Consider the following 23,344-nt stretch of genomic DNA (forward strand, 5'->3'; position numbering starts at 1 on the left):
AGCCCAAAGGATGATGAGCCTGCTACTTCCGTGGCTAACAGAGCTGGGTCTAGCTGAGGCAGTATAGACTCATGCTTCTAGATTCTGAGATCTCGGGTTCTGGGCTTGATGACTCGTGAAAAGGGGCTGTTACAAATAGTGGCCCATACAGGTATTTGAGCTGGGTGAACCTGTAAAGCTTAGGGTGAGTTTCCCCAGCCAGGTGGAAGTGTATAACCCGCCTCCACCCAGTGTAATACTCTGCCCCCATCAGGGGTTGCTGAGTCACAGATTAAACTTGATGAGTCTGCCTCGTTTCTGTTCCCTGCTTTTCCACTCTTCCTGCCAGACATCAATCAGCCTCTATGGAATCACCATTCTTTCATCTTCATACCTGTCTACTCAGGCCTTCACTTCCCCCTGGACTTGTGATTCCACCTACCTGAAATTATATAACCTGAAAAGCCAATTTCCACCCTTTGCTGTCTCATCAAACCAGAGGCTTTACCAGGATGTACTGCACACTTCTGTTATGAAAGGCATAGAGCATGCAAGTCTTGAGGCCTGCTAGCTTTCCTCTCTCTCAACCACCCTCTTTGACTCCCAGAAGCTTGCCTGGGGACCAAAGCTCTCCCTGACCCTTCAGTGCTATGGATGGTGCCCAAAACCTTGGAGACCACAATGTTCGGAAGCCAGCACAGTTTTAGGAGATGATGTAGGACACAGACGAGATGCAATGCGGCTTAATTTGTTCAGAGTTTTCCTCCTCTAACCTTAGTGCAGTTGAGAACTATCTATAAAGCAGCAATACCAGATGAAGTTACTTATCTGTATCTAGCATGTTCCGCATCATTTAGTGAGTGGATGGGGTTCCTAGTTTAGTTGCTGAGCAGCCAACTTATGGCAGATTATAGTTGGTTTGGGTGGTGCCAGTAGCAGACTGTATATGCCTGATCTTAAATCTCTCAGAATTACCCACTTTTTCTGTGCTACTTACTGTGAATTGTTGTTCCTGTGTGCACTTGTCTTTATCCTTTGGTTCTGAGCTTCTTGGAGCATCTTTCCTTCTTGAGTTTTTGGAAAGTATCTAATATAATTAGCACTATCATAAACAGTCATTTAATTTACCCATTTCCCTGCCTCTCTCTGCTCCTCCTTTGCCTTTCCCTTTCTTGTCAGCGTCTTTTAGATAGAATGCAAATCCCAGAAGTTGGAGTTTAAGCTAAACACTTTTTAACCCACCAGTAATTCGATGGGTAGAGAATTCTGCAAAATGATTTCACCCTTACTGAACCTGAACCGATCCAAGCCATACAAACAGTTCTGATTTAATTAGAAAACAAGGCTGAGGTTGAGGCAGCTTGTGATTTCTCTACCCTCCCGCCCCCGCCCCCCCCCCCGCCCCCGCTCCCTGGATAAGCCATGTCTGGTGTTTACACTTGTGTAGAATGAGTAAAATAATGGAGAGTATTGTAACTCTCATCCATGTGAGAGCTCTCTCTCTCTCTCCCTCTCTCTCTCTCTCTGTGTCTCACTTTTGATGCCTCACTGGTTGCTATTTTTCAGTGTGTGTAAGGAGAATGAGAGAGGGAGACTGACTTTATAAGGCATTATAATGTATGATGGTGAGCATAGTGTGCCACATGTTGAACTAATACAGTGTCAGCACCATACGATGCCACCCTCCTGTTCCCCACACCCCCGTAAGCTTGGCTGCTGCCCTTTAAATCAGAACAAGTGAAATAATTTCAAAATAGTGGATGACTTATTTTGAATTCTGTAAACCTGGTTCTATGAGGAATAGGGGCCACATAGACAGGGAATGGGGCTATTTTGAAATGAGCTATAATGCTTCCATGGGCTCTACTCCAGAACAGGCTGTGTGGTTTGTAGATGCTCCTGTTTCAGAATAGCTGAGCACTATTTCAATATGTATTTTTTGTGTAGATGTGCTATTTTGAAATCAGCTATTCCAGAAAATTTCTTCCAGAATAGCTTATTCCAAAGTAACACTGCTGTGTAGAGATGGCCTAGGAGACATTGGTCTTAATATTAACTAACAACGGTCTAGATTTTGTCCAGAAGTTCCAGCTTGGAAAATCTTCACTGCTTCTCAGCTGAAGAAAAAAAGTTGGCCACCTCTGCAGCACCTTTCCACTCCCCATTTTTGTGGCTTAGCATCTAGAGGGGGAGCAGAAGCAGGATGCCAAGGGAGAGGATGTTACACCAATGCAGTCCTTACAAAAACTCCTGAGGAAAGCTAGTATGACTTGATGGTGGAGAACCTTTGCCATGGAGCTCTTTCTCTACCTCACAGAGGAGTCCTGAAGTAACTGCAGCTATGGGGAGACCCTCAGATTACCACACCAGTGGACTTGCACGGCCAGGGGCCAGGCTTGCTGCAGATGGTGGAAAGCGTGAATCCCTGTCTCACATTAACACAAGCAAGCCAGTCAGAGGAAACCTCTGCAAGGGGATTCTCATGGAGATTTCCTTCCCTGAGTTGCCTCTCCCTGTTCTGCAGGAAGGATGATCCAAACCAATAGCAACAACAGAACAAAATAAAGTAATCTCTTCTGCAGGCCTCTTCTGTTCAGAAATGTTTTACATATTCACACTAAAGAACAAACTCTGTCCACGTAGAATGGGCTCATGGGACAATACACCAGTGCAAAATAGCCATCTGCCTCTCATGCCCCCAATATGTCCCCTCCAGGATGCTGCTCCTTTGTGGGGATGTCTCTGTGTCAGAGTAGCCTACAGGAGGGACTTGTGGTCCCTTTGTCCTGGATACTTTGGTGCAAAAGAGGATAGAGATGAGAAGTGGGTTTTCCAGACTGAGTACTGCTAATGGCTGCTGAGAGTTGAACTAGTGCTGCATTAGTGGCCTATCAACAGATGGGAGAAAACCACAGCTGTCCAGGAAAATGGAGGACCCACAAAGCAAGCAGACGCTGGTGACGTTTGTCTCTGAGTTGACATGCATCACAGTTACTGTCAACATTACCCTGTCCTTCCGTGGTACTGGCCAGAAATCTACATTTTTTCAGGGGGTTGTGTAGCTTTCTAAGAAGAAACATTCTTTTGATTAGGCAATATGTGGTAAGTAATACATCCTCCAAGAGAGCAGTTGTCATGAAACAACCCCTCTTGTGTGCCACTAATCAGCTCAGCGGACAGCTGGCTGTTTAGTTTTTAAGTAAATTTGTGCAAGCAAAACTGCCTTTGCATTCAGTAACTTTTTCTATGTGCAAGGAGACTAGGATCCAGCACTTACAGTTTGTGTGGCTCTCTTGGAAATAGGCAGGCTGGAAGATCTGAAGACTGGAGTCTGTTATTCAGCCTGAAAATTGGAACAGTCGGGGTAAGCTCAATTCAAGCAATCCCACACTGCTTCCCCAATGTTCTTCCATCCTGACCTGAAGGAAGTACCCCGGAGGGAAGAGGCTAGTTCAGTCTTTCCATTCGTTTAGCCCTTGCAACTCCACTGAAACCGCCACCAGAGGCTCACCAGTTGTGGTGTGTTGCTTTTCATGAAAAATACATTTTTCCACTGAATGCTGGTCATGAGATATGCAGAATGGTAAAATACATTGTGGCACAGCTGATGTATCTCAATATTGTATGTGACTGTGAACAACTCTTTTTGTGCCTAAATATATTAAATGTGTGTTTTGGTCACTGTAAACACTGTTTAGAATATTTGATTCATGAGACTTCCAGAGACGGTAGCCCAGAAATTTCCAACAGAAAAGCCATAGCAACTAATTTTTGTTTGACAGGAATTACCAATATTTATTCTACTGGCTGTGAAGTTTCTTCTAGCTTTGCTTCCTGTCAAAAAACAGAGATTTCCAGGCAATTTCCTAGCTGTGCTTTAACCCAGATGTCATCTTGGCTTGGGGTGGACAAAATCAGCCCTGGGGACCAGATCAAGCATTTCTGTCTGGCCCACTCAGCTGATCAGCAGAGCGTGCATACTTACAGCCACCAGCATATTTTCAGCTCCCCTTCCTTTACCTTGTTTCATCTGCAGCTGAGCTGCTCCTAGGAGTCTCCTGCTAGCTGTGCAGAGTGTGGAGGGAGGAGAGAAGGTAGTGCTGAAGGCAGGGTGTCCTCCTGCCTCAGTGCCCCATCTCAGCAGAGCAGGGATCGGGGAGAGGGAGACACACAGCAGAGCTGCTCCAGCTGAAGCATGGATAGTAAGTGCCTTCTCAGGAGTGCAGATAGCGGCGGGGGCAGACAGAGCAGGACCAGTTTCCCTTAAAGAGACAGAAGGTTGCTTCTCTCAGAATCTTACCCAGCAGCAGCCAACATGCACACGCTGTGACACATACCCAGTCTGTTCCACACATGCATAATCACCATCACATATACGCTTCAGCACATACTCAGTCTGTCCCTCACACACACAGGGCTTGTTTGCACTTGTGGGTTTTTCCCAGAAGAAAACCATGGAGCATTCACACTGCCATGCACAAAAAGCCAAGGTAAGAGGGATTTTCCCTCAAAATAACAACTTCAGTTCTGCTAATGATTGTCATCAACCCCACCCCCACCCCAGACTCCACCAGCATCTTTAAGGTAGAAAATAAATATGTGTGAACAAAGCACAGCTATTATTGGCTAATGTGAGCACTCCTTTTGCACTGTTGTGCCTGTGAATTGTGGCTGTAAATGAGAGTGCTGTTTTGCAGTGCTGTGACTGTGTGAACATGCTTTCTTGACTTATTTTGACCTTTGGATGTTGAAAAAAGTGTAATAAAAATAAAAAAATATATGGTAGACATTGCCAAAGTGTTGCTCTTACATACTCATACACTCTTTTTACCTCTTTATGGCCTCCCCTCCCTCCCAACCTTACTCCTCCTTCCCAAGACCCAGCCCTTCCAGGCGATCCAGAGCCAGCCCATAACCAGTATCAAGATTCATGCAGTGGCCCTTCTGAGAAAATTATTGCCCATCCGTGCCTTGGATGGAATGCAAGAAAGATACAAAATATTTGACAAGTGAAATCTGGTAAAACATATATTTGTACTAGGGAAAACTTTAAATTTTTTATAACTTAAAAAAGGATGAGGCCTCTAATCTTGTCTCCTGACATTATACGCCTAGATACATCCAGAGCACAGTTAAATCTTGACACACTCAGGACAGCGTTGTTATACTGTAGCAAATTCCTGACCTGTCAGAATAGCTAAAGTAACAAAACAGAAATAATTGTAAAAGAACCCATGTAGGGCTAGAACTGTGTGTGTCTGGAGCCAAGGAAGGCTTTATATTTAAAAAAATCTTCTTTTCTCTTAATGGCTTCATTTTGCAGTAGCAAAAAACAATTTTAGGCAATGGCCTCAGAAATGTCTTGCATACTGTCACAGACAGATCATCATATCCCCAAACAGTGGGACTCTGATAAGAACCAGATGATCTGAATTCCTAACCAAAACCAGCAGCAAATGTCATCTGGGAAATAGCCATCACTTGCAACAGCATCCTCATTCATCAGTGGGTTAATGGCATTTCCAATGGGCTGTGTCACTGGTTCATCTCTAGAACTTGCTGGCTGCTTGGAGGATATCAGTTCAACTGCATTTTACTGGAGAAGGAGGAAAATCAGTGTTACATGGCATTCCTTCTGCTTTATGAACATATGCATGTGAATATGACATAACTGGAATGTGCTTTATGCAAAATGTCTTGGGAGACATTGGAGAGGTTATAATATGCTGAATGTGTATATCCTATTTGTGTACATGCATTATTCCTGTATTTGTAATTAAAAATCTGAAGTATAAACCTGTATTACTATTGTGTCATGCTAAGTGAGGGCATTTAGTAGTACTCACGGAACTTAATGGACCAATAATCAGGACGATGACTTGTGAATACACTTGTTTTTCTGTAAGCCTGGGAGGAGGGGCTATACTTGGGTTCCAGCATCAACTAACATGACCACATGTCTTGGTAGAACCATCTTGAAGACTTTACTTTTTCACTGAAAGTGAGAAAAAATTAACCTCAACACAAAGCATTCCTGCCTTTCATAAATCTATATAAAAGTGGGAAGCCCCAAAATAGGGGCAGCTGCCAGATGTCAGGACGCCCCTGCTTACCATCCAAGATGAGTGCTGGAAACATATAAGATTGAACAGGGTGATGGATTGAGCCCAGATGGGGAGGTGTTTCAGTCTGTGAAAGAAGCTTAACTGAGGGTGTGATACTCCATGTAACTGGTTTTTTACTGTAGTCAGCTTAGCTTGTGTGTTCCACATTGTTCTGTCTGCTGTCTCTTATGACCAGTTAAATCCAAACTTTTATACTCAATAAAATTGTTTATTTATTAATAAACCCAGCTTAATTGTTATTGGGTGGGGGGAGGGGTAGTTTGTGCGTATCTCTCTACCCTGAGAAAGCAGATGAACAATATGACCTTAGTCCAAGTAACACTGATTTATCTGGAGTTCGGGTCCCACTGAGGCTGCGCACTTGGGTCCTGAGGCACGTCCCTTGAGCTGAGCCATCCCAGACCTAAACTGATCTCAGTGATTGTTTTCAATTTCAGTTATTCCTGGTGTTTTTTCAATGCCTGTCATTTGTAGCCGTAGCGGTGGGAATTTCTTGCAGGAGGTGATATTTCTGCAATTGATATCTCAGCTACTGGGGCAAATGTAATTTAAAAAAAAAATCGAAAGGACCATAGACAAAGCAGTGGATGGCTGAAAAGGAGATCAAGCTGAGTCTTGCTTATTATGATGGCCAGCGAGAGGAAAGCCATTCTTATCTCAATGGAAACCTATAAAGAACCATGCTCAGAGATTGTATTCTGGACAGGTGGCATTTACTACTGTTTAGAGAAACATAGCCTGGAGCAAAGTGACCAGGAGTGTATAAAGGCTTTTCCAAGAAAGAGGTAAGAGTTAGTTGATGGGAGCTTCAAATGGTAGCAGAATTTCGAAGCTGGTCTGGCTGCTGTCCTACTTCTTCTCATTTGCTGAGGAATTCTGTGATAAAGGTTGAAATTTTACAAGTGTACAAATAGAATGATCTAGGCTAACACTGTATAGATTTTTATTAAAAATATGCATTCTTCAGTTCAGTGAAACCTGCTTTCCTAAATTATTGGCTGTGTGGGACTGAAATCATTTTCCTTGGGGTATAAGTTTGTTTTAAATCTGTACTGTATGGTAAATCCTTATTTGTTAATATTGCAGGCTCTTCAAATTTTCAGAAAACAAGTGCTTTTAGATTGGAAATGTTTTTAAGGCAATGCTAGGATTTCAGTCTCAAATGCAGAGTTCAGAAGAAGGAAATTCACTTTACTAATATGAGCAATGTTTATTTCGCTTGTTAAAAGAAATCTTGGAGCCTATTCCAGTTTGAGATAACACACTTTCTGGGAATGTATAGGTCTTGTAACAAATCTTGGAATGCAAATAACAAGCACATGGCTCCTTCTGGGTGGGTGTACAACTTATTTCCGAGAAATTTGGACCTTAGCATGCCTAGTTGAGCTGCTTGTAATTTGTGATGAAGAGCCCTCACTTTTCTGGTTTTCTCTTGCAACCCCACACTTCAGGTTGGACTTTTTACCAATCCTGAATACAAGCGCACATGACTGTGTACAATTTGATAACATTTGGTTTTTGGAAAAAACAGAAACAAGTAGCACACTTCTTCGTTTTATGATGCTGGTAGCCAGAAAGCAACCATCAGAAATAACCTCAGTAAATTGGCATCTAACTATTCTTATCTTACATGTAAATAAATACTAATAAGATTACATCAAGGGGATGGAATGCATCTGGAAATCTGTTGCATGTGTGATCTTTTGCAGATTGGCTCTAGTCAGGAGTTTAATCAGTTAACATACTCCTTTTAGTTGATGCATTTACTCCCAGCAATTATATGGTTAATTCAAAATTAAGTTGAACTTCATTTTGAGAAACAGAGGATAGAAGTTAGCGTGACTAATCACTATAATACACACCATGATTGGATCCAGTGTTCTCTCCCACTAAATTAATTCAGACTATTTTTTACAGCCAGGGGATCCAAAGCAAAACAACATAGTAGTGCATGTCACAGTGGTTAAAACATGATTCAATTATCGAGCTAAATTAGAACCTGCTCTGAGGAAATGTATGGCTGGGGAAGAAGGTACTACACCTATTTAAGACACATTTCTGGTGACCATGCCATGTAGCAGACTTAAAATGGACACTAGGCACATCCTCAAACTCACCACACAATTTGGCATGAAAGGCAACTTCAGCATGGCGTTGACTTCAGTGGCCTTTGTACCAGATCCTGAATGACTTCTTGAAAGGAAGAGATCAGGAGGATATGGTATCCTGGGTATAATGTCAAGTGGATGGAGGTGAATTCAGAATTGAGAAGTTGAATATATCCATCTTTAAAAGTAGCCATTCTTCTGCAAAAGAGTTTTAAAACATTATAGAAGGAGACATCTGAATTGGAATTCATTTGCAGATTTGACACATTTAAATTAGGCCTCAACAGATATCTTAACCGTCTTATGCGTTACAAGGGCAATTTCCCCACCTTTGAAACTCTCAGGAGTAGAACACATCCTTCTTAACTGAATTTGCTTCATCTAATGCTTCTACTAGTTAAAAATAACCCTTTTCCCCCTCCTCCTTCATCTCCCTCCCCTGCCCCCCACATGCTATGTAAACCCTAGATTCTAAATGTCTGTTCCAGTCATCTGAAGAAGAGGGTCTTGTCCATGACCTAAAAAGTTGGTTAGTCTTTTAAGTGCTACAAGCCGGCTTGTTGTTTGCGAAGCTACAGACTTACCTGGCTACTCTTCTGAGACCATTTCTACATTACCCGGAAGATCGACCCATTCAGGGTAGATCTTCCAGTGTTTAATTTCACAGGTCTGACAGAGACACATGAAATCAACCTATGAGGGGTCAGCAGTCGACTTCTGTACTCCTCGCTATTGTGAAGAGTAAGGGAGGCCAGTGGGAGAAACTCTCCCATCGACCTTCCTCAGTGAGGACGACCAGGTAAGTTGATTGCAGATAAGTTGATTCTAGCTAGGCAATTGCCATAGCTATAATTGTGTATCTGCAGTTGACTTACGTGCCTAGTGTAGGCCAAGCCTGAGACTATATCCAGCTCCATTTATTTTTGGGCAGAGCACTGCACACAGGTATGTGTAAAATTATATATTGTAATTTTACAAAAGAAACTGTTATACAGGGGGTCCCCATTATAAGTCATTTTACATATGTCATCGATTAATTAAGGAAACTAAATTATTGTGCATCACACAGATCCACACAGATCATTTTTCAAGGGACCACAATCTTTTGCGTCATCCTCCCTTACTGTCTGTAAGTTTTGTAGTGAACGCATTGCGAGTGCACATACTTAATATATTTGTGTAGTCCTTTAACCATGACTGGGAAATCACATGTTGGTGCAAAATTAAGTGTTATTTGCAAGAGGCAACGTGTTAATTTGTTGCTTTGAAAATAGATGTGATAAAGCATATAAGAAATGGTGAATGGGCTGCTGACGTTGCTCACCATCTTGGCCTGCCTCCAACAACGGTTCATACCATTGCCAAGAATGTGGATGATGTAATGGAAAAGGCTAAGCATAGATGTCTTCTGTAAAGATCTAAGCATTTCTGTAACGATCACTCAGCAAAGAAGGAAGGTGATGTAAACGATGGAGACAATGTTGGCTATGAGGTTGGATGACTTGCATATGCAGAATACACTGATAAGTCTCAGTGCCATTCAAGAGAAAGCAGTGAGGTTATTCGAATTCCTGAAGGATAAAGAGAAGCAGGAGATGGGAGGCACTTCTAAAGAAGAAACATTTAATGCTAGCCATGGCTGGTTTCACAGTTTCCAGTCACGCTATGGGTTCAAGAACATTAGGGTGTAAGGTGAAACAGCGAGTGCTGACACAGAGCCAGCTAAAGTGTATGAGGCAAAGTTGAGAGAGATCGTTCAGGAAGGAGAATGCGATCCATGACAAGTCTTTAATGTGGATGAGATGGGACTTTATTGGAAAAGAATGTGGAAATGAACCTACATTTCTGTTAATGAAAAAAGTGCACCAGGCTTCAAAAGACTGCCTGACACTCTTGCTCAGTGGCCATGCCAAGGGACACAAGATAATTAAACCACTGCTCATTTATCATAGCGCAAACTCTCATGCCATGAAATATTACGTCAAGTCTCATCCCCCTGTCGTATGGAAGACTCAGAGAAACACTTGGATAAGAAAGCAAATATTCCATGTCTAGTTCATGGATTATTTTATTCCAGAAATGAAAACATATTGAAAAGAGCAAAATCTCACATTCAAAATTCTTCTTCTTGTAGACAATGCTGCTGCACATGCCTTTAGACTATAAATCATTATGCCCCAACATTAAAGTTGAATTTTTACCACCATGCACTACGTCGCTGGTTCAACCAATGGCACAAGGTGTGAGCGCTAACTTTATAGCCTGTTATCTATGTTGGACATTCAGGGGGCTCATCCAGGATACAGACAGCAAAGGAAAACCAACCATGCAAGAATTTTAGAAAACGTTTAACATAATAGATGCAGTGATGCACATTGGTGCAGCGTGGGATGAATTACGTGTTCAATGCATGAAGAGGGTGTGGGAGAAAAAAAAATCTATCCTGAAGCAGTGAATGACTTTGTTGGTTTAGATACAACCCATGATTTGAAAGGAGCTGGTGACGCTCACGAAGATGGTGTTTGACAATGTTGGCAAAGAGGGTTTGACTGAATTGCTTGCTTTTAGTTCAGAACTTCCAAGTAATGAAGACCTGGGAGAGCTAAATAAGCAAGTATTTGAAGAGGAAAGCCAAGGTGAAAATGAAAAAACAACAACAAAGGAGGAAGATAAAGGACTTACAGTGAAGTCTCTTCACCATATTTTTAACCTTGCTGATGAAATCATCGACACAATCAAGACTCGTGCTCATCTGACTGATCGCTCTTCCAAGGTTGCACATCTCCTAAATGACAGCCTGTCATGCTATTGAGAGATTTGGGATGCAAAAATGTGTGGTGGGAAGCAGACAACACTTGAATGCTTGGTGAGGAAAGCAAAGAAACCCAAGCCAGTCATGGGAGAAGCTGGACCTTCAGGCCTTCAAGATGTGGAAGAAGCAGAACCAACAGTTGTTCCACAGACTTTAGGCATAGAGGAGGATAAAGAAATTGACATCTTGAATGATGAAGACTCCCCTATCCCATCTCCCTTCTACTCCCCCTAATTCTCAGCAAGTGTACCTTACATCCACCATCAAGCACATCAAATCCATTTACAAGGTAAGAATAGCAACATACTTGTCTTATCTATTTCTATTTGTTGTTTTTATACATTATAGGTACATTTATATGTATATACATGTGTGTGAACTGTATGTGCTGAGAACACATCTCAAGCTAATTACATTTTATAAGTCATTTCACTATAAGTTGTATTATTTAGGAATGTAACCTGGGCTGATAAGGGGTACCCCCAGTACCTCTAGTGGAACATGACCAGTAGCATCAGGAATGTAGCATGAGAGCCATTATGAAATATCAAGGAGCATGGGCCAGCAGACCAATGGTGTTATGTATTGCCATTCAGCTCTGGGCCTTACCCTTGCCACTGACTCAGTGCTCCTTTTAAAAACAAACACTTGTATTCATTGCTACAGCCAGAGGGAAACAACTTGTTTTTTCCACCCATGCAGCCGATATATATGTGACTCATTTTCCAAGACTGAATAGAGAGAACTGAAAAATAAAGAGGTGAAGGAGAAAAATTATCTGACTGCTGTCCTGCAAATCTTAAATTTTTGTACGAGGTTGCCAATTTGTTTTGTGTGTCTGATTTCACTTATGTTGGTTTGACACCATTGACTTCCATGGGATAACTGCTGATTCACATCAGTGTGAGTGAAAGTAGAATCAGACCTTTGTAGTGAATATGATGTCAGCCTGTGAAGTATTTTTACGTGAACTAAATTGCTAGTGAAGTGCAATTCCCATATACTTCACTCATAAGCAATTCTCAAAAAAAAAAAAGTGTTACCTTATTCAGAAAGGAGCTCTTTAGAAGACATCAAAATTAGAAAACATCTACTCTTTATAAATTGAGTTAACCCTTTCCTGCCTTTAGAGATTGCAGATTAACTGTGGTCCTAAAGAAATAACACCTCAATTGCCATATGGATGTTTGTGGCAATAAAATGAAGAGGAATGCCTTTTAAAAAGGTGTGGTGCTTTCATATGTGTTCTGCGGCACAGCATGCATAGGATTAATCAATCACTTCCCAAAGTGTAAGCTACCCATAACTTTCCTTCACACATGTCAAAGAGAGTAAAAAGTGTTTTTTTTTATTGTAAGACACTTGTAGCAACAGTTTCTTAAAGAAAAGCAAATGCAGAAACCACTGTGTAACAAATTGAATAAAGGAGGAAGAATAGAGACCACACAAATTAAGTATTCTGTAATATGCTGGCGAGTTTAATAGTGTACCGATCAGTGTGAGAATCCAATGTTTTTGTAATATTGATCTATTTAATATCATGAATTAACACAGATGTAGGAACACGCTGTCTACATGAACAGAGAACCAAATTCATATATCCCACCTGGCCTCATTTTTACTTGCCTTTCGGTATTCATCCTATTGCTGCTCTGGTATGGAATCAGTTTTCATCTAAAGTATACGGCCAGTCCATTTCCAATGACTCCTGGCAACGATGGTGCTGATTTCTTCTTGGCTGCATTGTGTGACTAGATCACAGGTTGAGACAGTTCTGGGCCAAAAGATATAGCAGGTTTTTCTGAAGCAGGTTACATGGAATGAAGATACTTTGGACATGTCCTGCTATCTCACTCCCCAGTATCCTGCACTATGTAATAGTTTGGAAAGTATGCCACTTTGATAAATCTTGAGTTTAGTTCTGGCATTGTATCTTGATGATTGCCAGACTGCATTCAAGTTCACGAAGGTGATTTTGTTCTGGATGTCCTGGTTAATGGTGCTGCCCAGGTATGTGAATGTTTCTACATCAATGAGAACATAATTCCCTTTCCACACCGGTTATGGAGAGGCAATATTTAAGGTCACGATATGTGTTATTGCGGTTGATTTTCAGTTCAGTTTGCTGGGTGAATGTGTTGAGTTGTTGTTTCTTGTGTATGGTGCTGCATATGTAACAGGACAGAGATCATTTGAGAAGTCCAGGTCTTCAGGGAGTGAGAAAGTGCTCATTTAATGCCTCTTGGATTGTCTTCTATTGTATGCTACATTACTCAATTTATGGCACTGTTGAAGAAAATCTTTCTGATCCCATCCATTTACTTCCAGTGACACCAAGTGTAAACTGTGGTGTCTCCTCTCTTCTGTGACCTCAGCTAGCTTCCTTGTTTCATACATGGACTGTATATTCCAAAAGCCTTGCTGGGTTTTTATATTGATCTTGAGTGCTACAATACAAGGGCTTCCTCTCGACTTTCACCACTGGCCGTTATATATGATTGATTCCTGCAGACCATGACATGCAATAATGGTCGATTTCTCCATCACGATTTCTTTAACAATTTGTTTTGTGGGACAGAGTTGCTAGCCCTGTGCCTGTCCCCCAACCTGGAGGCCCAGGGTGTCTATTATGTTTTCTTCTTAACTAGTGGATCAAAACTACTCATAAGTACAACCCTGTAATTTCTTCTTCTGCCCTGCTGAAGGTGCCTTTCCCCACAAGCACAGAAAATGCCCAATATCACTGCTGTATAAGAAGCGCTTGCATTTTAATCCTTTCCTGTCTTAAAGCTGGGATGAAATGTGATGCTGAAAGGATGAAATTAGGTAACTTAAACACCGTCTACTGCAAAAATCATATTAATGCCAAGCAGTTAGGAATTTTGAGCAAAACTGCTTTCTGCAGGAGCTGGTAAGACCTGCAGCATATCTGAAATGCAGAAAGATGAAGTCGATTACAATAAGATTGATTTAAAACACTTTTTCTGCACTAATCTCCTGGATTATGTGTTGTGTTTTTCTTTTTTTTTTTCTCTCTCTCTACTAGAGTTCCAGAACAGCTCGGTCTGAGGAAGACCGTGATACACTGTGGGATGCCTGGGGTTCATGGAGTGAATGTTCCCGTACTTGTGGAGGAGGGGCTTCCTATTCACTCAGACGCTGCCTGGGCAGCAAGTAAGTCAATAAATGCTTTTATCTTAGTGGTGGGAGACCCCAACATGCTGACATATATCATAACATAAAGAGCAGTGGGTGTGTTGCATCGTGCTGAAATTTCGGTCTCAGTGGAAGGGGATTGTTTTGTTTTGTTTTTTAAATTCAGGCAACCATCCAGTAGGTTTGATAGTCAAGGGTGCCATTTATAAAAGAAACCTGTAGAGGAACACAAGTTTTCTGCTCGGTTTTGCCTAAGGTTACTTTACCCTGCCAGCTACTGAAAAGTGAAACTCCTGTGCACCATCTGTGTTTGAGTGGTAATCCTTTTTACACCCACATAGTGGTCTGGAGGTAATTCACCAGATTTAGTTCCCTGAAACCTTTAGCCACATAGAGTTTATAAAACTATCACATAGACACAAAATAATATATTGGGCTGCGTAAGTGAGAAAGATAACAGCTCTACAGATGGTATTCTTCAAATTTACCAGAGTTCCCTAAATCCAGTTCATGCTATAAGGTCTCCTTCCATCGCAGGGTACGATAAAATTATCAAATGGTTATGAGAGGCAGTATGGATTAGTAGACAGCACACTTGGAAATGGAAGTTTTGGGTTCTCTTTCTGTTGTTGAGATGTCAGACTTTAGCTTAAGTGATTTCTCCATCTGTGCCTCAGTTCTCATTTTTTAAAATGTAGATGATGAGATGTAAATGAAAGCACTTTGAACTATTGATAAGCCTCATTTCTGAAATATTTCTAGTAACTATTATTTGCGCATGATCATAGCTCTCAAAAGTGGAGCCTATGTGAAAAAAGTATAAATAGACATCTGGAAGAGAAAAGTATGAAGAAAAACTCCAGGTGTATCTGTCGTGGCTTAAAACCTGACATCTTTTATGTTGCAGCACATGAGCATAAAATAATCTTCCATCCTTCAGATGTTTACTTTTATGTACCAATGAAATAGAAACATATGTAATAAAACAAGAAAAGCATTCTCTGAAAGCATTTCATGAGTCTGATATTACAACACATAACACTGTTTAACAAAGACGTGATGGCATAAGACATTGCATCACAAGGCAAAAATAGAATATTATGTGTTTTTGCATAGGATCTAAGCAGCACAGAGACTAGAACTGAATTGTCTGGTGCCTGTAATTACTATGCTGATGAATCAAGTGCTCTGTTTGATAAGTGAGTTGTCCATGAAGTCAAAGGAAGCTATACATATCCATTGCTTCCCTGTATAAAAGCACCAGTGAATTGTTCTGCTTCTAGATTGGGGGCCAAATTACTGTGCCTGTGCAAAGCCTCAGCTAACAGGCTTTCCTTAGGAGACCTACTCAGGAGAGGGCAGGATGGGAATCATCTCTACTCAAGCATAATACAGAGCCGGAGTGGCTCTCAAGCATGCAAGCTGTCAAGCATGCTATTGAGCCTAGCTTAAAGTAACATCTCTTAAAGAGATTGATGTCTGGGAAGAAGGTCTGTAATGTCTGGGCCTCCTGGCCTATCTGTGTCCCACTCCCCACCCAACTACCTCCAGTATTGTGATGGAGGAGCAGTGACCATTGTTCCATAGTGCACAAGGGTGTGTGGAATCCACCTATGCTGTCTCTTGTTCCTACACGCAACAGAACCATAGTAGGTCTGGTGCTGTTCAGGTCCTTGTGTCTAGATAAGGTGAAAGAGGAAGGCAAAGTCAGAGTATGTCTCAAGATTAAACCCATAAATAAGTTCCATTTGTCCTCAATACAGTATGAATGCTCCATTCGTAGAAAATCAATTCTTTCTGCCTTGTAAAACTGGATGAGCGCTTGTGTCCAATGAGAGAGTGCTCTTCATGTTTTTAATATGGATTTCAGGGGGTTATTATGTGCATAACTTATGCTAGCTGGTAACAATAAATTGTAAACAGTAAAATTTGACCCTGAACTAGCACTGTCGTAAATGCAGAACTGGTTTTTTTCCCCTTTTTTTTTCTGCTTTGTATGGAGTTCCAAATTTAAAAAAAAAAGTGTTAAATTATTATTTTTTGTGCTAAACAAGCATTTTAAAACTAAAAAATAAAGTTGAGTTGGGGGGCAAGGAAGAGGAGAAAAAACCCACAACTGAACTATGGGGATTTTGAAATAAACGTAAATTCATGACAGTTGCAAATCTGGCAAGACTATAAGAAATACCTGAGTCAACATGTGTGGGGCAGTTCATTGCTTGATATATTTGATCACATTACAGAAGGGTATGTGCTACATAAGTTGTACAATAAGTGAAATTTAAAAGAGGAAGCTAGAATTGTTTTGGTAAATTAAAAGTTGGCAAGATAGCTAAGTATTGTGAAACCAACCAATGCACAAAGCAAACCTAAATATTTCTTTCCCTGGGAGAAATGAATGTTCATGATATGTGATGGCTCCCAGAACAGTGAGGGGGGAAAAAGAGAGGGAGCCCATCTTGTCAGCCTTGGAGCTATGCAAAGAATACTTGTTCCATTTCTAAATGAAATGCAGCTGACAAACTGAAATCAATTCTTTCCAACCTGCAGTTGCCAATGCTCTGATTAGTATCACAGTGCTCCTGCTGTTTATATTAGGCCCTGTACTGTTTTTGCTTTCAGGCTTATGTGGCAGTTGTGCAAGAATGAAGCGTTAGCTTGAAATTCTGCTTTCAGATCCCCTAGAAGATCCCAGCTCTGACATTCTGATGCCTTTACATTCAACAAACTCTAAATAATGTCAGTGTTTACATAAGTTACTAAAATAGCATAATGAGCATTTAGGACAGAATTCTCCTCTCTGAGCTGCCTGGTTTATCTCCCAATTAATATTCTGTATATTCAGAGCTACTTTTGATCCCAGTGGGATATAAATACACTTATAATAGGAAGTGTGGAATATTGGCCAGTGAGCCCTGGCATGAGGTTTTTGTGGTTAAGTAGTTGATAATTAATGATGCAGACAATTCCTTTGAAAATATATTTTGAAATATAATGGCTAAATTCTGGTCTCGGTTATATGACTGCCACTCTTAGTGAAGTCAGTGGGCTTGCAAATGTTAAATCAGAGAGGAATTGTGCCCAATATAATATTGCCTATTGAATACGCACCAAAGAGAGGAAAATAGCCTCCACAAAAACCGAAAGGGCCATGTTGTATGGTTTCTAACAGTTCCACTAAAACACAAAGGAAACATGATGAGGATGTGGATAGTTGAACTTGCTGTCACTCCCACACACACAAGTATTTTGCATGTGTAGTACATTTAAGAGGTGGGACCCAGTTGTGTGATTTCGTTCTTGCTTGTGGTCAAGTGAACAGCCCATTGAGGTGGGAGTCAAGGGAACTGTGTTCTAACCTTGCTTCTGTGGCTTTCAGGCAACACATTTTGCCTGTTTGTGCCTCTGTTTCCACTCGGGTGTTCAGTCTTGCTTAGTACGCTATTAATTTTTTGAGGTGGGGACTGCTGTACGGCACATGTATGGACAAGGGGTTCTGATCTAATCTGGGATCTACAGTAACTACTGTAATATCTGTAATAATGTAACTAAATTAGGAACACAGGAGTTGCAAGGTCTAACTAAATTTGGAGCACAGGTGTTTCCAGTCCAGTATATTGTTGCTGATAATGGCCACCATGAGATGTCTAAAATGAAGGTGAAGGAACCCGCCCTCACATGCATGCCTATGGCTTATAGTAGCAGTTGTGGTGCTTTCACACAGACCAAATTTGTATTAGCTGCTAAATACCATGCTTATATGTGCTCTGGTAATACACAGACCAGAGAAAAAAGCCCTTTTATATGGTCTTGGCTCCATTCCCCATATCTAGCCCTTATATTTTGTGTACTATAGGAACTGAGGTATTTCAACAGCCAGATGGGGTAAAAGTAACATTGTACTTTTCAGCTGTGTGACTGATAGAATAAGTGTCTGTTGCAATCAAGGTAAAGAATATGCCTAGAGCATGTGTTGATTTGAGTGGATTTACACAGAAAAGTAAGTGGCTGGGAACTCTTCATATATTTCAAATCTTTTTTTAAATCCAGCTTTCGTTGGAAATATTTTGCAATTGCAAAGAGCTGTCACATCAGTTTTGTTAATCTAAATTTACCCCACCCAACTCCCATAAATATTCAAGGAGCTCTTGAGCTGTACTTTGCATGTTAATGAATGCTGTTATATCAAAATTATTCTATTGCTTCTGGGCTTGGCAGGAAGGTAAATTTGATATTTCTTCCTCTATAATCTTCCAGATTCTTCATGAATTTATAATAAGCTAGGAAGGTTGGGAAAGGAGGAACTCTCAAAGCTATGGGAATGATCTTGGGAGATAATATGTTAATTGAAAACCCAGAGTATTTACTTAAAATTACTAGCTGTTTCTGGCAGAAGGCTGGCACATGGGCTAGGCTGTGTGAATGTAAAGCAGAACACTTAGTGGAATGTGAAATTCTGTGGATACTGGCCTGCTGAATCCAAGTTTAAGGGTGGAAATCGATTATCATCATTCTTTCCTCTAGGAAATCCTGTATAAACTGCTCAACAGGATGAAGGTTTTCTTGTCGTTGGATGGGTGATATATGGGCAGTAGGGGAAGAAAGTAAACATTAACATCTTCCTGCTAAGCTTTCCTCAGCAATAAAAGCAACAGGGGTAAGAAAGGGAGAGAATTCACATGAGTGAGTCACAATCATAGCATTGTTTAGTGTCTCCATGCCGGTCCAGTTACTTGTTTGAATTCATTTTTTTCCTTATTTAAATACTTCCCTTCCTTCCTTGGTAATATGTCCAAACCACAAATCCAGCTGCTTCTGCCCCACTTGTTTTGCTTGCTGAAATGGTTCCTGAATTCATCTGGCATTGAGGAGCAGTCCCACTCTTTTTTCACGAGATCTTGCAGACAGTGCAAACTGGCAGATGCAAACTCTTCAGAGGGCTTACAGGTAGTAACATAGTGGGCTGGATTTATAGGGAAGCATTCAGAATCCTATTGTTACATATGTCAAAGTGTATCCAATGGATCTGGTAAGTTAGAATGATCCTTGGTTCTGCTCCAACTTGACTCAGTCACTCTTTATAACAGGCATCGATAGACACTTTTTTCTATGGGGAATGAGGAATTAAATGGTGTACTTTTATGCTGTCTGGGTGGTCTATAACACTTTTCTAGGACAGTGTCTACCTGTGGAATTGTGCCACAAAACACTAGTTGCCATCTCTTCTTGAGGATGCAAATTATGGTTTAAGTTATTAAAATAACCCAATCTCATATAGACTTGTGTGATTCTGACATTGTGTGTATGGTGCATTCATGTGGTCCCCTGGCTGCTTTAAAATGCAATATCAGAACAAGAATCCATTATACACTGATCAGCATGAAGTACTTGAGAGTTTTTAGTTATGTTATGCTACATCTTGTTTAAGAATTGCTGCTGTATGTGCTTGCTTCTAAAGTCCATAGCATAATCTACTATCATACTAGTAATCTTAGTGTTCGAGCATGTTTTCCAAGCTTCTGTTCACAATAACTGTAGAGGTCTATGCCCCTGATTTGTGGGTGTAATCATGGACTTAGTTGTCTGTTATGTCATTTGCCAGAGCACTTGCAAAATTCTAGGCCCAGCTAATCCTGAGCTAGAAATGTAGTCATATAAAGCTAGTGGGTGTTATTAATATAAAGAATAATCACAAGGTGGGAGAATGACAATAATGGTCATCTCAAGGTGTCCCACTACAACTTTACAACATGAATCTTTAAGTTAAATCATATGCAATGGACATATTTGCAAAATGGAAGAAATAGCACAAAAACCAAATGACAAATTGAAGATAAACAAATTTGTCTTTAATATCTCAACACAGAAAATCACAAATTCTTATCATTTTTATTGTAATTTAAAAGAAACCTTGGGGTTAGGAAGATATAATACGTGTCCTCCCAGTACAATGGAGATCAGCTGGTTTTGTTATCTCTCCTGAAGTCCATCTTCAGAACTTCTTGAGTAGACAGAGAAATTTTCTTTAGAAGTAAAATGTGCCTAGTTTTTTAAACCACCCATAAAATTCCAGGAACGAAAGAAGTTTAGTCTTAGATCAGAGCATGTGCTGATCAGTATCCTATTGCTGACAGAGGCTAGTAATGTGCTTCAGAGGTTCATGAATGCTGACTGCAGTGCCCCCAGAAAAGTCTCCTTCTCTTTCTTCCAACTAGTTAGAACATTGGTTTATTCCCTGAAGCATGAGGATTCATAGCCCTTCCACAACTTTCTTGTTTTAATATGGACCGTTATAAGTATGGCTACTTTGTTGGTCATTAGCAGAAATTAGAAATGCTTAATTTTGTTTTGACTCTGCTAAGCTCTTAGTGTGAGTCACACCTTGTGGCAGAGAGTTCAATGGGGTTAATTTTGCCTTGCATGGAGAAAAATTTCCTAATCTCAGTTTTAAATGTGACACCTTCAATATGGCTGTCATTCTTTATTAAGCTTTTCTTCTTCTTCTCCTTCTTCTTGTGGTTTCCAAAAACCCAGTATGGGACTTTTCCAAGAAAGTAGCCTGGATGGTAGGGTTCATCAGTGATCAGTGGAAAGCCTTCCCTGAGGATGACATCTGGAGTTCTCTGATCACTCTATACTGCAGTTAAACACCTATAGCTGGCTCATATCGGCTGAATTGGACTAGCAGGTCTTGGCCTGTAGAATTTCAGTGTAGATAGATGTTTAGGCTTGGGCTGAGCCCTGGGACCGTATGAGAGAGGAAGGTCCCAGAGTCCAGATTCCAGCCCAGATCCAGACATATATACCACAGTTTTATAACCCCAGAGCCCAGGCCCTGGGAGCCCAAGGCAGCGGACAACAGCCAGCTGTGGGTATTTTATTGCAATGTAGACATGCGTGGCTTTGTCACTGGCTTTGCTATGTTGGTTAGCCCTCATTGTGACTGTTTTTAATTACTTATGTCATCACCTTTTCCTCTGAATTTTATTTTCCTTCTAAGTTTCTTGTCTGATTACATCAGGACTAGTCCCAATTCTGCTTTAAATCATACTCCACAACATCCCAGTTACCATATTTAGAAGAAAGGACCTTTACAAAAGTAACAAATGCAAATGCTAATTAATTGTTCTAGTTATTATTCTCTCTGTTTGACTCTGTATAGCTAGCAAAGGACATTTAAATGTTCAGTTAGAATAACATTTTTAAATATCTCTCATCTGTTCTTTGGATTGTTCCCTCTGCTATTGCTGGATTAGAAATTACGTACAGTACATAGCAGAAATGTTTGTGGGGTAAAAGTGACATCGTTATTAAAAGCATACATATGCAAAAGTTCAAATACAGTGTTCTAATAAAACACACATGATCATTAAATATGGTCATTATAACACTTATGGAATCACTAAGCAGCATGTACAGGCAAAGTTATTTGATTTGAGAGAATGATTTTCATTGATCCTATCATCCTAGAATAGTAACTGGGACTGTGCAATGGATGTGTACATGTGTGCAATGGACGAGTGTACACAAAATCATCCTGTGGTTACAGATCTAAAGTCCAAAATAAATGCTGAATATCATTATGTGGTAGAATTCACTTGACTAAATTGAACATCCTAACATTTTTTTGTTTTGTTTTAGTCTCTGAACTAAGTTCCACAGTGGTGGGGAGTACTTTTGTTGGTTTAATGGTGTGGAGGAACACCCCCCATTTTCCAACAGATGTTGCAGGTTCTAACTAACAAGTCAAAAATCCCAAGTTTAAATCCTAATTTTGAGTCAAAAGTCTGCAAACCACCAAAGTTCACAGAATAATCAGTTCCCAGGTTATGGTCTATGGAACACTTGCCAGTGGCTCTTGAGCAGCTGACTGGTCATAGGATGATGACTTTTCTAATTTGCAGCTGTTATCACATTCATGACCTGTAATAGTAAGTGAAATACTTTCCTGCTTTAGCTTTTCCATGTAAGCAATTGCTGTAGTTGCCACAGAGATGTTACATGATTGTGAAGGAGAGGAGAGAAGGTCCACATGCTTGGAGAGTCCCCTGCAAATGGTAAACATTGTGTCCATACTGCAATGTAGCCCACAGTGTGAAAATGCTTACGACTCATAGAATCCTAGGGCAGGAAGAGACATCAAGAGGTCATCAAGTCTAGCCTCCTGCCCCAAGCAGGATCAATCCTAACTAAATCACCCAGCCTGTACTTTTTCAAGCCTGGATTAAAAACCTCTAGGGCATGGGTGTCCAACCTTTTGGCTTGCCTGGGCCGCACTGAGTGAAGAGGAATTGTCCTGGGCCGCATATAAAATATATAATATAGTTAATGTATATAAATCACATAATAATGTTAAAAGTTTATGATCTTGTGGGGCCGCATTACTAGCTGTCCAGGGCCACATTCGGCCCGCAGGCCGCGGGTTGGACACGCCTGCTCTAGGGAGAGTCTACCACCTCCCTAGGTTAACCCATTCCAGTGATTCACCATCCTCTTAGTGAAATAGTTTTTCCTAATATCCAGCTTAGACCTTCCCCACTGTAACGTGAGACCATTGCTCCTTGTTCTGCCATTTGTCACCAAAGAGAATAGCCTCTCTCCATGTTCTTTGGAACCTCCCTTCAAGAAGTTGAAGACTGTTATCAGATCCACCTTCACTCTTCTCTTCTGCCAAAGGAGCAAGCCCAAATCCCTCAGCCTTGTCATGTAGCTCGTATGTTCCAGCCCCCTAATCTCTTTCATTACCCTTCATTGTACCATCTCCAATGCATCCACGTCCTTTCTGTAATGGAGGTCCAGAATTGATTGCAGTACTCCACGTGTGGCTTCACCAGTACCAAATAAAGGGAACTCCAAGATATGCGAAAATCTTAGCTGGTTTCATACCTTTTCATTCAAAAATCAGAGCAGATTTTTTGAAAAGATTATGACCATGCAGAAACTCTTATGATGAACCTAGGTCCACTTACCTTCTGAATGAGGGATTCCCAAGTACTGTTACAGGCTGGGGTCTCAATGGCTAACCTGTAGTTTGGCAAAAAAAAAAAAAAAGACCTGGGGATTACAGTGGATGAAAAGCTAGATATGAATCAACAGTATATCCTTGTAGCTAAGAAGGCTAATAGCATACTAGGGTGCATTAAGAGAAGCATTTCCAGCAGATC

At 40.8% G+C, this 23,344-nt stretch overlaps 1 protein-coding gene across 30 annotated transcripts in view; it reads left to right on the forward strand.

The window, feature by feature from the left end:
• ADAMTSL1 (ADAMTS like 1) overlaps positions 1-23,344 on the forward strand; it is a 627,217-nt gene that overhangs the window by 380,518 nt on the left and 223,355 nt on the right. For 26 of the 30 annotated variants that reach the window (XM_074994936.1, XM_074994935.1, XM_074994939.1 and 23 more), the window contains one exon: positions 14,071-14,198. The exons of 2 other annotated variants lie outside the window; for them this stretch is intronic. In XM_074994936.1, coding sequence (XP_074851037.1) covers positions 14,071-14,198 — 128 coding nt within the window. Of the gene's footprint in view, positions 1-10,798; positions 11,314-14,070; positions 14,199-23,344 lie in introns of those variants that run through there. 2 more of the 30 variants (XM_074994947.1, XM_074994965.1) reach the window with 2 other exon arrangements.

This window comes from Carettochelys insculpta, chromosome 5 (genome assembly GCF_033958435.1).
Source record: "Carettochelys insculpta isolate YL-2023 chromosome 5, ASM3395843v1, whole genome shotgun sequence".
Classification (NCBI taxonomy): Eukaryota; Metazoa; Chordata; order Testudines; family Carettochelyidae; genus Carettochelys; species Carettochelys insculpta.